Below are 16,164 nucleotides of genomic sequence, written 5' to 3'. Positions count from 1 at the left end.
TGGAGAGACATCACAAGTGCATTTGGTGGGGTTGTCGGAGGAGTGCATCAAATCACGGAGGACGACTCGGACGGCGAATTATATACCAGCACTACCGTATGCGCTGAAGTCTGTTCGAGTAGATTATCAACGCTCTTGTAGATGACGACCAGAGCAACTACTTCAATCAACGACCTGTGGTATGCTTGTTTTTTGCCAGAAGAAAACATGACGATCGCCCTACGGCAGCTGGCTCGTGAAGCAAATGCAGACCAACTGGATGAACCGACAAAAATCGGTGAATCCGCGGTTATCGAGACGATAAAAACGTTTTGCACTAGTGCTATTTGTTTATTCGTTGCCGAGTTTCTTCGCAAGCCAACCCAGTATAAAATGGAGGTTCTATTAGCAGAAAATAACGCTCGTGGATTCCCCCGAATGATTGGAAGTTTCGTCTGAATGCGCTGGACATGGCCAAACTGTCCTACTGCGTGAGCTGGCATGTTCCGAGGTAAGGAGAAGGCATCTACTTTGAGATTGGAGGCTGTATCCTCTCGTTCGCTGTGGATATGGCGTACAGGTTTTGGGACACCAGCAGCAAATAAAGATTTTTATGTGCTGGGGCGTTCTCCGCCTTTTGACGACCCATTTTCGGAGAGGAACCGAAAGACCATTTTACCGTCAATGGAGCAGCCTGCGACCCCACTTATTATCTCACCGATGGGATCTTTCCACGATGGAGCGTCTTTCAGCAGCGTATCAGTGCTCAAATCTCAGTCAAGTGACGCGTGTACGCAAAGTTGCATGAATCAGTCAGAGAGGACGTAAGGCGCGCATTTTGTGTACTTCAGCAGCGCATTAGATCTCTAGTAAGAGCACGGAGCCTGGGGACGCAACGGAACCCCAATCAGCGACAACAAGCGGACGAACAACGGACGGAACGACGAACGGTGAAAGGCTGGTGCTCGGACACAACGGTGAACGATTACTGGACCTGGACGGACGTAGACGAACGGCGGACAGGGCGAGCAGGAGGCAACGGTCTCTGTGTCTCTTGGCGGCTGGGCTAAGTAGGGCGACGCACACGAGGTGTTGAGTCCAAGTGGATTGCCAAGTGGCGACTCGAACTGAACGGCGATGGAACGAACGAACGAACGAATATGTAGACGGACGAACGGTAGATCTAGTGACTGGCCTAGCTATTAATAACTAGTTACAGATTACATGGGACAGAGACAGAAACAGAAATACAAATAGGTCGTGTGTCAGTACGATACACACCGGCGGGGTAGGGGAAGTTCCTACCGATAGCCAGCGGATTCTTGGACCTATCGGCACTGGACGACCAAAGCTCGGCGTGCAGGGCTAGATCAGACACGTTACAACATTAAAGTCGACCTCGCGAACTGTAACTCTCTCCGTTTTACTGCTTAACGATCGTTCCGAGGAACTGCGTTATACTGAATTCTTTTTTTAGCTGTGTGGTTCTTGTTATCCGCGTTTTTGTATGGTCGAGCCTTGAAAGCGTCGTAAATGTCGCTATCAACGATGAAGAGAAGGATGTGCGTATAACCCGGAAACGGTTTTTCAGCTATCAAGGCGTCATACACCTTTTTCAAGGGTTCATGCTTGATGGGATGCGCTTCAGCCACTGTCGACTGATCATAGACGATAAGCTTCTGACCTGGCACAACAAGTGCAACATCTATCGCTAGAACTGTATTGGAAAGGGGGATATACAGCACAAACTCGTTCTCACACTCGGATACCGCTTGGATGATCCTTGATGACGCATAGATTGGGTCAAACTGCTAACGTGGTACATATTTAACCCGTTCGAGTGGTCTCATACGAAACGTATTGGTCGCAAGGTCTTGCAGCAGTATTGTCTCCACTTCTTTTCCACGCCACGACTGCACATTGCCTGCTGGTGTTTGCAACTGCGAGCGAATTGCATCGACTGCTTGAATTGTGTAGCGTGAGCTGGCAATAGCCTCCACTGCCAACGAAGAATAAGTCAACTGACAACGGCTAGGCGAATTCTTATCCCGATATCACTAGATCGCAAGGTGCTTCATCTTATCATCGACATTACCTCCCATAAAATTTAGCCACTGGGTTTTCAGCTCCTCCAAACTTTGTGGAACTGCGATCTTCAGATCTTTGAGCAAATCGTCACACGAACGCGATGACGAAAACAGGAATCTTGGTTTGCCACCAACGATATTAAATCTCCTGAACCAACCGTCTTGATTACTCCAGTCAGTTATGTCGGCAAAACTCTAACACTCCGTTCTGGTTCATGGATTCATCCACACAGTGAAACAATCCTTCTTCACAAAATTGTTGTAATTGCCAGTGTGAGGGCTAGCGGACACATACGCATGGCCAAACAAAACCATGTCCAGTGCTTCCCCGTCGCCGTTACCATCAAACAATCCCTCGTATGTTACCGTAGCAAGCGGTGTCCGAGATATTTCGTAGCCGTTTGCCTGGCTTCAATTAAAGAAGTAGACTGAAGATTCACCCAAAGGGCAGTAGGCAATAACTGTTTTCTCCGTCATGAACACAAGCAGCAAAAATAGTCCCTGGACTCCCAACCACAAGACCTCTGCGTGTCGTTTTATCCGACGCTATTATAATTGCATCTCGATCATCGTATGGTAGAATATGAAGTTTTATCGGACCTCACTTAAATTTGTAATGGTATCTTACAGCCAATGAGATAATTTTGCTGTGGTACTAACCAATAACTTTCAAGATGATAATGTTATTTAACCAATCAAATTGAATAGGGGTAGGCGAGTCCTCTACGTTAGTCGATCGGACGTATCACGTCCGATTGATACGCAAAATATGTGTATGCCTATCCAAACTCTAAGTCATTGATATATCACTTGCATATTTTGCTTTTATCGGATCAGTGGACCAGTGACATGGGCTTAGACGAACTACAGCCTGGTAACACCTTGCAGGCTAAGGCAACAGCCACCGAAGCGTTCGTCAAATTCCTCAAAGAAGAGGAAGTTGAACAGGAATACATAAGGAAGTGCATTGATAGTGACGAGAGCGGAAAAAATGTTCGTGCGTGTGATGGATAAATTTGGTATGTATCTTGCATTTAAGGAAGGAAAGATAGATAAACCAATAGCTCGCAACACTGACATGCAGTACTATCGGCAAGCCAAGCTCTGGCTGCTCGATCCGTTCCCTAAGCACCAAGCTTTATCGGAAGCCCGGTTGCTGAAAATGGGAAAGACACTAGATAGCTTCTGTCTGAAGCGAGATGGTGGTGGGCTCGTAGCGAAAGCACCACCTTGTACGAAAGATGATCTGAAAAGAATGATGTTGTATTTGTACACTTATGCTAGCTCAGAAAGTGACTATCACGATGCAACTTTACTATGTCTTCTCTGGTACTTGTTCGGTCGTGCGTCTGACTTAGCCATGGTACGTAAACACAACATGTCAGTAGACGCAGGCGACGTCTTCTTCCTGCGCTTGGTTCGCGCGAATACATCTGAGGAGCAGGGGCTGTCGCTCGTTCCTGATACGGAATTGACTACGTGCCCCTTGCTCTCCATTGCGCTCGCCTTGATCCTCCAAGTCGCCCCAGGCCCAGCCCTCGTCAGCAACCTCCCAGAACAAGCAGGCTTCGCAAGCTCCACGCTTTCTCCCGACGTCCCGCTAATCGAGCTGCTCAACTCTCCTCAAGTCACAGCTGGTCTTGCCGCTCCAGCAGCTCCGCCGCGCGTTGCCACAGCCTCTACAGTATACGCGTACGTTAACCGGGTGATAGAACGTGTAGCGTCTGCTGCTGGTGTGGATGTCGCCTTGACTACGCACTCGTTTCGAAGAGGAGGCGCTCAGCACGCAAACGGCTGCGACGAGATGACTGCACGCTGGATCTTTAACAGAGGCTCTTGAAATCTAAGCACGACGAACAAAGGGTTCAATTACATTTTCAATACAAGCAAAGAAGACCACAAGATAGCGAAAGTACTCAGCGGATACAAACCCAGAACCGCGGTGCCGCTGCAAGACTTGACTAGCTTTGACACGCAGACGCGTGAAGCGATGGATCGAATGCAGCGTGTCCTGTTTGCTACCTGCTTTGAGCTCAAGACCGACAGCCTAAACATCAACAAGAAGGTAATGGGTGTCCTCACCGCACGCGTCTTCCGTCACTTCACGCTACTCAAAGACCTGAACCCCACAAGTCCAGCTGTGAAGCGCATCGAAGCGGCTGTTGATCACGCTGGATGCTCACCAGCCGAGCTGCTTGCGTGGTCCTTGCACCTGGTAACCTCATCCACTACCTGTGAAGACATCAAGGCAAGTAATGCAGCCACCCACAACGACGATGGACAGCCAAGAGAATCAAGCGAGAACCAGAAGACCATCGACCACCAAGCGGCCGTGATTAAGCACTTAATGAAGCACATCAAGCGACAGGACGCTCGCATAGATGCACTCAAAACTAAGAAAACAGCGAACCTACACCAAGAAAACGAAGCTATTTAGAGGAAGGCACAGATGACGTTAGCCCGCTAAGCAAGAAACAACACCGGGGATCTCCAACTCACCTTTATGCTACCTGGTTTGCGTGGAACGCTCAAGATCCACGCTGGTACGCACTGGGGCCAAAACAAAAACGGTCGAGAGCGAAGTTGCTGGTGGCCTTCATGAAGATTTTTCTTGAAGACGGCTTTGTTCTTGACCAAGATGCTGACGACTATCGTAACTGTGTTCTTGAGGTGGGCAAGAAAGCAGAGAAAGCCGTACTTAACTTTTCTGGGTGGCGAGAAGAAGATCAGCTTGCGTGGGTCGAGCGCCGTCCTTAAGCACTTGCAGGCTCTTCACAGTAAGGGAGACCTAAACGACAGAATCAAGCGCCACTAGAAACTCCTCCAGTCTGCGGCCATTCGCGACCCCGCTCCTGGCTACACCCAAGACGTTTTAGAAGCTAAGGATTAGCAACAGGAGCGCATAGCTAGCATTTTCATCATACACGTTTGCCATAACGCACACAGCGTAACCACATCATACTTAACCCAGATACCCAATCAGGTAGAGCACCACGCCTTCAGCCACTAGCCCGTGACGAGCCTCCACCTCACAAGCAAAAAGATGGCGACGGCTGGATTTGAACCAGCGTCCTCAAGGCATAGCCCTGTGCCCTTCCACTGAGCTACGTCGTCGTTGGGTGAGGGGGGGGGATGTGGAGGAGGGGGGGGGGCTGAGGAGCGACAGCCTGAGCTGTGGGGCTTGAGCGGTCGAGCTGAAGGTCTGCGTAGCTGGGCGAAAAAAATTAAGAGGCCAAGTTGTCGGGGCCGGTTTTGTGTGTTTTGAGCTCTGCTAGGCTATGAGTCACAGGTGGGGTGCGAGTCTAAACATTTTTAGGTGGCAGGATAGGGTTGGTGAAAATCGACCAATAAGTGCATACATCTGTAACTGGCTGTCGTTGGTGCTCTTAATAGTGAAACCCCGCCACGAAAATCGGGGGCTCATTGTTGAATTTATCAGACTAAGAGCACATGGCTCCTGGTCGCAAAATGATTCTTGAACGGATTTTGCAGGACAACGTCTGGACATTGAAATTGACCAATCAGTGCTCCCTATGATATACAGATAGCTACACTGTGTTTCTACCGGTCTTATCGGCGATTCAGTGCAGACGGACAATCGAGACCCACCATAACTGCCCTCTCCGTCGCTTTCTAGCGTGTGTAGTGCTAACCGGCACTTCGACAGCTAAGCACATGCAGCATACACTCTGACGGCTTCCTCTTCGGTTTGTCTCGGCTGAAGTAAGTTGCTTGCCGCTGCGAACGCCTCAATTTGCTTCATCAGATATCGAGCATCACTGAGTCGCTTTTGACTGTTTCTGTTTGGCAGGTCAACACAGCTTAGTAAGTACAGAGGCGGCAGCTGCTTCTCGTCGTTTCCACACCGCCAGATCACCCACAGATGCGCAATGGAGCACTCAGGGAGGACGAAGTCGGGGGGAACACGGCGAAACTTTCCAGCCCAGAAGAAGGTCGGTGGTGCTGCACGCTCACTTGTATCAATTGGGGCTTGGTGGTCTCGTGACTCTGACACGTTGTTCTTATCGGCTAGGTTTTGAATCCCTACTCCTGCAAGACAGTTACGCAGCGCATCATGCAATCCATCATAGGTGACTGTGCGCGCACCGATAGCTCGATCCTCTAGCTCATGTACGATATCCTTCACGATATCGGGGCCTTTTCAATTTTTTTGATGTTCAACAATGTCTGGCCTTGCAGCTCCTTTATCTGACTTAATATAGTTACATGAGGTGGAAGTCCTGTTGCTTTCAGCTTCGAGTCAGGTCCACTAAATCCGCAATGCACACGCTCCATCAAGCTCTTGATAAGCTCAGCGTCCTGAAACAACGCTGTCTCAAAATGAGGGTGACAAGGCGGGAGATGCGTTCGCAGGAAAGGTATGTGGTACACTATCGACGCAAGGCAAACTCTCCTACAAACGACAAGTGCCCAGGGATCCCTTGAAACATGTTCGTTACTCCACGTCAAACCCATTCATATTGCTGCTGAAAGTGGGGAGGCAAAATTGCAAACTCATGACTATTCGATGGTAGACCAACAACAGTTCTCCCGACATGCATATCTCCTGCAGCTTCGTAGCGTAGATAGGTGTTCTGTACACCGCCGAGAGACCACCCTGCACGCAAGTGCACTGCTGTAGACGACGGACAGGCGGCTGAACCTGAGGTACAATATGTTGCAGCACCTTTGCGCATTGAATGGGTCCCAATATCACTTGAATTCACACCTCGTCTCTTTAACTAGACCTTGTCATCTTCTAGTAAACGGTGTAAGCGCTTGTGAAACCGCTCATACTGGTCAGATCCTGGAAACAGGCAGCTTTCCATATCAAATGTAGATGTTGCCCAGTATATTCCTAGTGCTAGGACTGGGTATATTGATGGATGCAGTGGGTTAGCGTATACGTGACGCGGGTCACGAGGTCGATCACCGCCCTGGTCATATTTCATGTGAGCAAAGTACACTCGCAGCGCGTCGCCACGCCACTCAATATGCGAATGCCTAATGCCGAAAGCATTTGCAGAGCGACACATGAGATTCCACGACATAATCAAGTACACCCGCGCGAAAATTGCATCACTCCCTGGTAGCGCCATCAAGTGGGTGAAAAGAAACTCAAAAAGCTCAAATGATAGCGGGTCCTTCCCCACCTTTATAGATCCCTTTCCCCGAGCTTGAGTAGTTGCAAGCTGACGTTTTAGTCCCTTGAATTCATTTTCCATGGCAGGTCCCATTTGGCGTCCATAATATCTATAGATGTTGAATAACCCAGCGGGGCAGTGAGTGTTAAGAACAGAGTAGCTGAGCATTTCGGTTTTTGTTTTTGCATTTTGTACCAGCTTTGAGGTACAGGTCCGATGGTCCGAGAGTCCGATAAATTTTGGTATGGACGGCCCAATACTCCTTTCGAATGTACAAGACCTGACATTCAAAAGGATTTCTGACTAGGTTCCAGGTATGTCAGTCTGTCGATCCAGCTGCTGCTCAACCGAGGAAATGACGAGCAATTCATTCCACCCCAGCGGGGTAATATTTGGCAAGGAAACAATTGTTGCAACCGTGTGTTTGCTTTTCATGGATGGCCCTTCCGGTTTCGGTAGCTCCACCAGTACGTGAAGAGGACTTTTTCCAGCAGCACGGTCAACAACACTCGGTTCGCCCAATTCACCACCTGCCAGCCCAATGGATGATAACACCTCGTCTTGCGGGTCTTAGCGTCCTTCACACCTACCAGAGCGTCATTTTGCGTCAGCCACTCGCCACCTTCCGACTTCGCCTGGCGGATTTGCGGCTGGTCGGCTCCGACTGAAATTGTGAGCGGCTTCACAACCTTGGTCGTCGATTTTAAATGGTCCACCGTCTTACTTTCATCGATGTCTACAGGGAACGCGCTGCCAGCCACACCCACAACAGCGCACTGAATTGTTCTATTGAGAAACTATCAAGAAGCACAATTTAATACTACTACACCTTTGTGCACTCAACCTCGTAGAAAACGGCAGTCAAACTCGTAACTTAAAAATTGGCAAATAGGAAAATTACGGTAGGAGCCCCTAATCAGTATTCAATGTTAAAAAAACTGCAATCAACTTCATTGATTATTTACCGTAGACCATAGGTATTTCTTCAGCAGCAGCGCTGACAGCCTTGCTACAGTGAAGCTCTATACAAGACACCAGAACCGATGTCATACACTTCATTTCCGCCTTAGCAGCCCTCTCCAGAACGCGCATCTGCCTTCCAGCGAGCGTTATCACGTCTCCATTCTCGTCCAGCTGACGGCTGCGATCGCAAATTTCCTCGCGGTCGATTGCTAAGTTCCTTTTGATGTTTGCCTTTAGCACGCTGAAACAACCCTCTATCGGGACGGGGGGGGGCGTAGCAGCTCCATGTCTTCGTGCTCGGTAACGCGATCCTCCGTCTGTCGGTGGGCAGGAGCATTATCAAGAACGATGACAATCTTTTTGCCTTGATAGAAATTGCGGAACTCTTGCGACGCCTTGACCGCCTTGTAAATCTCTTCGACGAAGGCAGCATTCTTCTCCATGCGAATGCTGCCATGTTTCACTTGGTACGTTACCAGCCCAATGCTTGACGAAATAGCACATTGGGTCTGGAGGTTGGCCCCTTTGGAGGGTGGAAGGCTAAGCACGGCCCTTTCTCCTCGCCTAGATCGTCCTCGCAAGCGCTTTAAATAGATATTGTAGTTAGTTTCATCATAGTAAATGATGTAGTTACCTGCGTCTTGATGCTCCTTTAATTTCACGGTAAACACACGTCGTTCCTCAATGTTTCTATCGCTATTACACGTTGTGGGCTCGACTCTCACTTGTTTTACGGTAAACAGCATGCCCTTCAGATACCGGCTAATCGTCGACATGTCCACCTTAACGCCACAGTCCAGAAACAACATTGCCCAGCGTGTAGGTACAGTTATCATTCAGGTACTCCTCCAGGAGGACCTTAGCTTCAGGCGTTATCTTGACGTGCTTCGCGCCTCCCCGAGGGAGAATGTCCTTCGCCCACGCCGTACTATGTCGTAGGCAGTAGTCACAGGAATGCCGTTGAAATGAGCAACGGCTAGCCAGTCTTCTCGACCGACACGATGGGCTTCAAGGATTCGCTGTTTCTCGATGAGGGTGTGCGGCGTGATTCGGGAAGGAATCTTGGAGACAAACGGTAAGTTAGCAAATGAATCAGATCTCCTTTCGTTCTGAGCGATTTGTACAAACATCGGGCTTTGGCGCGAGTCGAGCAGAGCCTATCGTTTTGGCGCGAACCAGTCGCGCAAATCTTGTACAGTCAGACCTCCATAAATGACGCCCGATTGGTTCGGGAAAACATGTCTTTTCATTTATAGAATTGGTCACATAGAGAAGTGGCTACATGTAGCCATCTTACTGAAAGTAACTATCGAGTGTCCGCTGTCGCCTACGCTTCACCACTTGCGTTCGCACTAGCTTTGTCAAAGATTGCAGCATGCTCTGCTGGTCGTTAGTGTCCCCCTCGCACTGAAATAGAAATGTTGAAAGCTCCACGCAATAAGCAAGGGCTGTCGATGCAGGTACAGGTGGGTCATCTTCTTGGTTGTACTGTAACTACACAGATTCATATAACTCACCCTGATCCAAAGGCTGGACATACGACGTTAGATTAGAAGGAAGAAAGCGTACCTCGATGTTTGAATATGACCGGGTAATCTTGTGACTCGAGGCATTGTCAATCAACAGCAGGACCTTGCGATTTTAAACAGCCATCTTTAAGTTGAGACTTTGTACCCACTCGGAGAAAATTCGGGCTGTCATCCATGCTTTTTAGCTATTGTAGCATTGAACAGCCTTGCCTTTTAGCGCACGAGCACCCCCGCCAATAAACAACGTGGGTTTTCTACTGTGCCAATCACGACCGGGTCTAACTTGTGCGTACCCGTTGCATTACAGCAGAATGCTATTGTGATACGAGCTTTATCGCGTTTCTTTCCTTTTATGCTCATAGTTGCCAATGTCTGCTGAGTGTGGCGGTGTCATGGTGCGAGCGGGGATTATAAAAGGAATATTGACGGGATTCAGCTCGAATTTAAAAGTGAGAAGGATTTAATTGAGTTGAGAAAACGTAAGATGCAATCGCCGACGTTATGGGGGAGACTTTTGATTGGGTGAAAACAGTTATTTTAACGTTGAGTCGTGCACTAGAAAGTTTACTCTTCATCACGCACTGACGAGTTCCCTGTAGCACAGGTACTATTGCTGTGGCGCGTGCGCCGCTTCCGGCGCCTAAGTGGCCGCCCACATATGCCATCCGGACTTCTCTGCTCCTGGCCGGCTTCCCTGATGAGTCTTAGTACTGTGGTGAGCTTGATTTGGGCATTTCTCCGTTTTCGTTTGCTTGGCTTTAAATCCAGTGTGTTGTACCCAATCTTAAACAGCTCGATGGCATGAACTTCGTCACGGATGGCCGGCATCGGTTTTCCAAGGTCTTTTTCAATCCCGTTTATGATATGCTGCATCATAACTGACCACTCTGACAGTGTTGCTTTCTTTTGTGGCGTGTCCAGATCGTCCGATGGTATACCCTTGTATGGTGGATAGTTAAGCTCCGGATTGCCGAACCACCACAGTATCCACGCCCCCAGCGGATCGATACTTGGAAAGGCGAAGTCTTTTGGAAGCACGTGAAATTTCCCACCCCATGTATGATAATAGCGAGTTTGTGCTGTCGATAAAGTTGATAAGGCCGCTGATTTCTCTTTTTGAAGCCCAACCTCTTCTAATAACGCTCTTATTTCTTCATGCAAAAGGTCCCTCGTTATAGTACCCGCTGACACACCTTTCTTTTCCAATATCGCTTCCATTCTTTGCTCAAGTTTATCAGGAATTAAGTCGATAGACTGCTGCTGCTTATCAAGTTTTTTGTAAAGCTCAATGTAAGGCGGAATACCTGTCGGGTGCACTCAGCTCGAATCCCCAAGTTGAAGTTGTTCTTGTAGGCTGTGAAAAACGTTCACATTTGTAAATACTATTGTCGAGAGCAGAGGGTGGTTTGTTGGTATATTCTGCTGTAATTATTTCCTGTGAAAAACCAGCGACGCCAGACATAACTGTAAAATGCCATTTAAATTAGGTTCATCCGCAAGACTCGGAAAAACTGTTCTCATCACTGATGTTGTTGTGCTATCACCGGTGGACTTAAAATGGGGCGGTAGTATAGCAAATTTTAAATCGTTTATAGGCATCCCAGCAACGACGCGACCTAAAAATTGGTCTCCTGCTGCTTCGTAGCGGAAATAGCGATCCTGAACTCCACCAAGTGAGCAGCCACAGCGTAAACAAACACTCACAATGGAAGGACCCCCAGTACTTCCACCGCACGCAAATGTCGCGACACCTTTTCGTACCGAGTGAGTACCATAGGTTTTTGCGGAGCCATCGAGTTTTAGAAGACTACCCAAAGTCTTACTAAATCGAAGCTTCTGGTTGGACCCTGGGAATAGTGGCCCCTGCTGCAATCTCGGGTGGCACGCCAAGTAAATTGCGAGCGCTGTTACCCAACACGTAGAAGGACTTAGCGGATTCGCGTAAACGTGACGAGAATCACGCGGCCCAGTGCCTTCCTGATTCGTTTTTGTCGTGACAAATATTACACCAATGCCATCGTCTTTAGCCACAAAACGCTGAGTTTGTACGGTTTGAACAGATATTGATCTGCACGTTAAATTCCATTGGGATATTAGGAAGAGATGAGAAAAACCTCCATCACCAAGTTCCAAAGTTTCTTTACAGAGTTTCTGGTAAAGCGAGTAGGTCAATGGCTGCTTCCCTGACGTCTTCGGGCTACTAATCTGGTCACTATCAGCCTCCATGCGCTTCATTCCCGAGAAAAGCTGTTTCATTCCATCTCCATATTCAGGCGGCAAAGCTAGACGCCTCACTCTATACAGGTCCTTGATTGCACTCCGATAACCACTTAGTGTCCCAGCTTTCACATCACGGCTTTTGTAAACAAGAAACTGCTCAAAATACGGAGGCGTGAACTCCATTAGATTAAGTTCACCACTGCTGTCGAAGAATCGATCCGTGTTGTGGTCGACTTTAGCAAGCTCCTTGCGAATCCACTTTGCAATGCCGTTCAAGCTACTCTTGTACTTCCCTCGTGTTTCCTTGGTAAAGCAGGCATCTCGGATTGCCTCCACGTCAGCTACAGCCATCCCGCAGGCCACGCTTTCGCTGGTCTGCTGCGCGCTTCCTTCACTCATTTTACAGTGGTTTTTGGGTAGTTTTAGATCCATTTTTGGCCAATTGGAACAGCGTATAATCGTAAGACGATTCCACTTACGATTTGTTGGAAACTCGGGATGGCAAGGCGTTGTATAGTGAGCTTTTGTCAAAATACGAGTAAGAATATTTCTTTTTGATAAAAGGTAAGTGGTCAGCGCTTACGAATTGACGCGAAACTCAATATATTACTTATGAAAGTACAGGATATATGGTGCGGTCACCTGTCCAGATAGAGAGTTTTACCTCCCGAATTGACTGTCATTTAGCGAATAGAGAGGGTTCTAGTCAATTAGAGGGACTAGTATAATGAACACCATATAGTCTCGTTTGCTTTGAGATACTACATTCAAGTTAGAGATAGTGGTCAGTTATAGGAGTCACACCGTGTGACTGTATGAGGTTGATTGCAGATTAGGGGCTCTACCGTAACTTTCCTATTTGCCAATTTTTAAGTTACGAGTTTGACTGCCGTTTTCTACGAGGTTGAGTGCACAAAGGTGTCGTATTTTCCAAATAAAAATACTTGAAGTAACTGTAGTAGTAGATGATATTGTAGACAGAAGATGATGCATAAGAAAAGAAGCCTCCAGCATGGATATTCCTCATCATATTTTGATCACAAAGTTCTATCTTGTCCAGCAAAACCTTATCTACAAAATATTCGTCGACTTTTTGGTCGTCTTCACGATTTGATCCATCGCACGGGATATATCCTGGCTCTTGAAGTCTACGCGCATGCGCAAGAGTGTTTCAATAACCTGCGCTGAAAACTCTTCTCGCAAACTCGCCAAGTAGTCCAGCACATGAGATGGCTGCATCAAGTTTAGCACAAACACGACTTGAAAGAGCCGCGTGAAAGCCCCACGAAGACTTCTTTGCGGCACAAGCGTAGACATGCGAGTCAGCATTTCCGTGACTTCCCGCTCCAATTGCAGTGCACCTAAGTCATTACAGCGCTTCTTGGACGTGAGAAGCGCCTTCTCCACACAAGAAGTTAAGTATTGCGTGGCTGCTTCAACCAGATCCTCAAAGGGAGCTCTGCACAGCGCTTGCTCGTACCGCTGCAGCTCTCGATTCGTCACGATCTCTCGTTCCACCAGGCGCACCAAAGGAGAGCCCTGCGATCCGAGCGCGTCGTACTGAGCTGACGTAAGCACGTATTGCAGTTGTTCATCCATCGAATGATTCAGAATCTGCGGTAGTCGTTTGTGTAGAGTTCGTGACAGCATCTCCTGTATCTCGTTGGAGACAATGGAGTGAAATGCCTCCGTCATGTCGTGAATAGGCGTCGGGAGACACTCGAGAATCGGAGCGTCCGTCGGGAAACTCGCGCTGGAAAATTCGTCGATTTTGTCTTGGAGTGCACGTACGAACTCGCCGCTCGCGAATGCCGAGTTGATGGTCATGATGGGTCTTGCTTCCTCTTGCAGAGTTCGTTCTAAGTCTTCGTCCACAGCTTGAAGAAGCATGTCCGAGAAGGACACCTCGCTTTGAGCTTGAGTCTCGTCGATGGAGTTGCCATCTTGACCGCTTGCTGCGTTAATGGAGCTCAGAGGAATCACACACGGTCGGCTCGGCAGTACCAAGATGGCTTGCAGGTACTGGGACTCTAGTGCATCCACTATTGCAATCACAATGGAGAGAGCAGTATGATAATTCATACTGTCATCATAAATACCATGAGTAACTCAGCTAATATCCATATAAACTATGACAGACGCACCATTGGGAGGCTCGAAAAAACGCCTTATTGAGTACAAAGGACACGTCCTCGACGACACTTGACACATAGACACCCTGTTCCAGCTCCTGAGGCTCAGCAATCGCCGTGGCTTTATGGACGGACTGAAACACGTAGAATCTCTCCAGCACGACGTACACACCGCTAAGTTCCTGCACCTTGACTTGAAATCCGCCGTCTTTCTGTCCCAACCCTTCACACACTGTAGCCAAGAAGGCAGTATAGCTCACTAATACGCGGATAATAAACGCCAGTTCGTCCAGAAACAAGTCGATCATTTGCAAACTCTCATCCGCCTCCACTTCATCCCCCTCCAGCACGCGTCTCGGGTCTCTCTGTGCCTGAGAATTGGCTCTACGTTCCCATGCGACCATACGAGCGTCATCTGCGTACATTTGCACCATTTGCAGCGCGATCTCAGCGCACGAGACGTGAATCGGCTCCAGTACTTGCTTGAGCACCTGTGGGTCCGCTGTGACGTCTGCTACGGCGTTCATAATGTCCGTAGCTCCTGTCAGCAGCTCGCTTAAAGATTTTACGTAGAAGGCTCGATCGATGTAGCCATGTTCATTAGCTTTGGCAGCCTGTTTGCTGCCTCGCACGCGGTCAAGACTCGCACGCGCTTGAGTGGCGAAAATGCCGCTCAAGCAGCTCGAAAACTTGGATACTGCCTCGCGTGCAGCGCCCAGAAAGACACATCGAGCGAAGGCCGCCAGTGCTGCGTCCACATCCACGTTGGAGCCCGCGCAAGCTTGTTGCAGGTGGGAGAGCGCCGTGTCTTGCAGACTCTGCGCTTTGGCTTCGCAGCTTCGCAGCATCTCGTCGCGTACAGCAGCAGCCTCCTGGTCTCCATCCGATTCACGACTAGCTGACACACGCATGTCGCTCAGAGCCTGACATACCTGGTCAAGCTGCTGCTCCGCGAACGCCACGTAGAAGGACGTGACGCTCTCCTCAAAGCTCATGGACAAGATGGTAATTGAAAATGCATGACATATCATAGGAACTGTGATACCGCATGATCTGCTACGTTCGTCAGACGCAGAAATGTCCCATCATATGAGCGTAATTAGAGCTGCACAAGGTCAAGTGAAGTTTTTATTTTTTAAATCTGCCTTCAGTTTGAAGTCTGCCTTATTATAGCATCGTTCCTTCCTTCTAAATAAAAAGGAACTTGACACTGTTTCTGTCCTGGACTCGACAATAACGAGCGCTGCTTTATGCCGCTCGCTGTGAATGACGTTTACTTGTCAGCAACGAGGGGTCCGATGAGTGCGGCGGTGGCCTCGAAGACCTCGTCTGGGCCGGGCGTGGCATCCACCTTGAAGACCTTGCTCTGCTTCTCGTAGTGCATGATGACGGGCATGGTCGACTCGAGGTACGTACGGAAGCGCTTACGGATGGCCTCGGCGTTGTCGTCCGTGCGTCCGCTGGTCTTGCCACGTTCGAGCAGACGCTCCTCCATGACGCTCTCGGTGCAGTCGTAGAAGAGCACACCCTGCACCTGGAATTCATCCTCAGACATCTCCTGCTGCCAGCCCTGCAGGTTGTCGAAGTTGCGCGGGAACCCGTCAATGAGGAACAGGTCGCGGCCGCTCTTGACCATAGCCTGCTGCAACAAGTTCAGCGTGATCTTCACGGGAACGATCTGGCCTTCCTTAATCATGCGGTCAATCAGCTCGCCATTCTCTGAGCCTGACTGACGCTCCTCGCGCAGCAGATCGCCAGCCTAAGTAGTATTCAAAAAATGACATCAAGGTGTCAGAGCTTGTGATGCACTTGCGTCTTGAAGAGTGCTTTCCTCACCGACAAGTGGACGAAGCCGTACTTCTCCACCAGCTTGAAGCACTGCGTGCCCTTGCCCGCACCTGGGCCTCCCAGGACAAACAAGATCTTCTTAAACAGCGTAGCACTCATCTTCGTGTCGTCAAATTTGCAAATGACGCACGGAAAATTCAAGTTTCAAGTGCAAAGCTCATTTCTAAAGAGCCTAAAAACGTTAGTGTGGGACACACAACATTCGATCTTACACAGGAAGGATCGCTTCAAGCGCTAGAGACTGAGAGTAGAAGGCGAAGCG

At 48.9% G+C, this 16,164-nt stretch overlaps 3 protein-coding genes across 3 annotated transcripts; all 3 read right to left on the bottom strand.

Annotated features, from left to right (window-relative positions):
- Positions 1–5,828: 5,828 nt before the first annotated feature.
- Positions 5,829–6,542, bottom strand: PITG_00767 (uncharacterized protein; the record flags this gene model as incomplete). The annotated part of the gene is made up of 5 exons (XM_002909292.1): positions 5,829–5,887; positions 5,931–6,036; positions 6,115–6,224; positions 6,281–6,475; positions 6,539–6,542. 5 exons carry the CDS (start codon positions 6,540–6,542, stop codon positions 5,829–5,831), a joined length of 474 nt encoding a protein of 157 aa, XP_002909338.1.
- Positions 6,543–12,993: 6,451 nt separating this feature from the next.
- On the bottom strand, positions 12,994–15,049 carry PITG_00766 (uncharacterized protein; the record flags this gene model as incomplete). Its single annotated transcript, XM_002909291.1, has 4 exons — positions 12,994–13,827; positions 13,906–14,005; positions 14,067–14,902; positions 14,960–15,049. 4 exons carry the CDS (start codon positions 15,047–15,049, stop codon positions 12,994–12,996), a joined length of 1,860 nt encoding a protein of 619 aa, XP_002909337.1.
- A 115-nt stretch (positions 15,050–15,164) lies between these two features.
- PITG_00765 (flagellar adenylate kinase) lies at positions 15,165–16,008 on the bottom strand (the record flags this gene model as incomplete). Its single annotated transcript, XM_002909290.1, has 2 exons — positions 15,165–15,813; positions 15,891–16,008. The coding sequence occupies 2 exons, from the start codon at positions 15,999–16,001 to the stop codon at positions 15,328–15,330; spliced, it is 597 nt and encodes a 198-aa protein (XP_002909336.1).
- Positions 16,009–16,164: the final 156 nt, after the last annotated feature.

Source organism: Phytophthora infestans, genomic scaffold, assembly GCF_000142945.1.
Source record: "Phytophthora infestans T30-4 supercont1.1 genomic scaffold, whole genome shotgun sequence".
Classification (NCBI taxonomy): Eukaryota; Oomycota; class Peronosporomycetes; order Peronosporales; family Peronosporaceae; genus Phytophthora; species Phytophthora infestans.
Note: the sequence above shows the minus strand (reverse complement) of the source record. Positions and strands in the feature narration are given on the sequence as shown.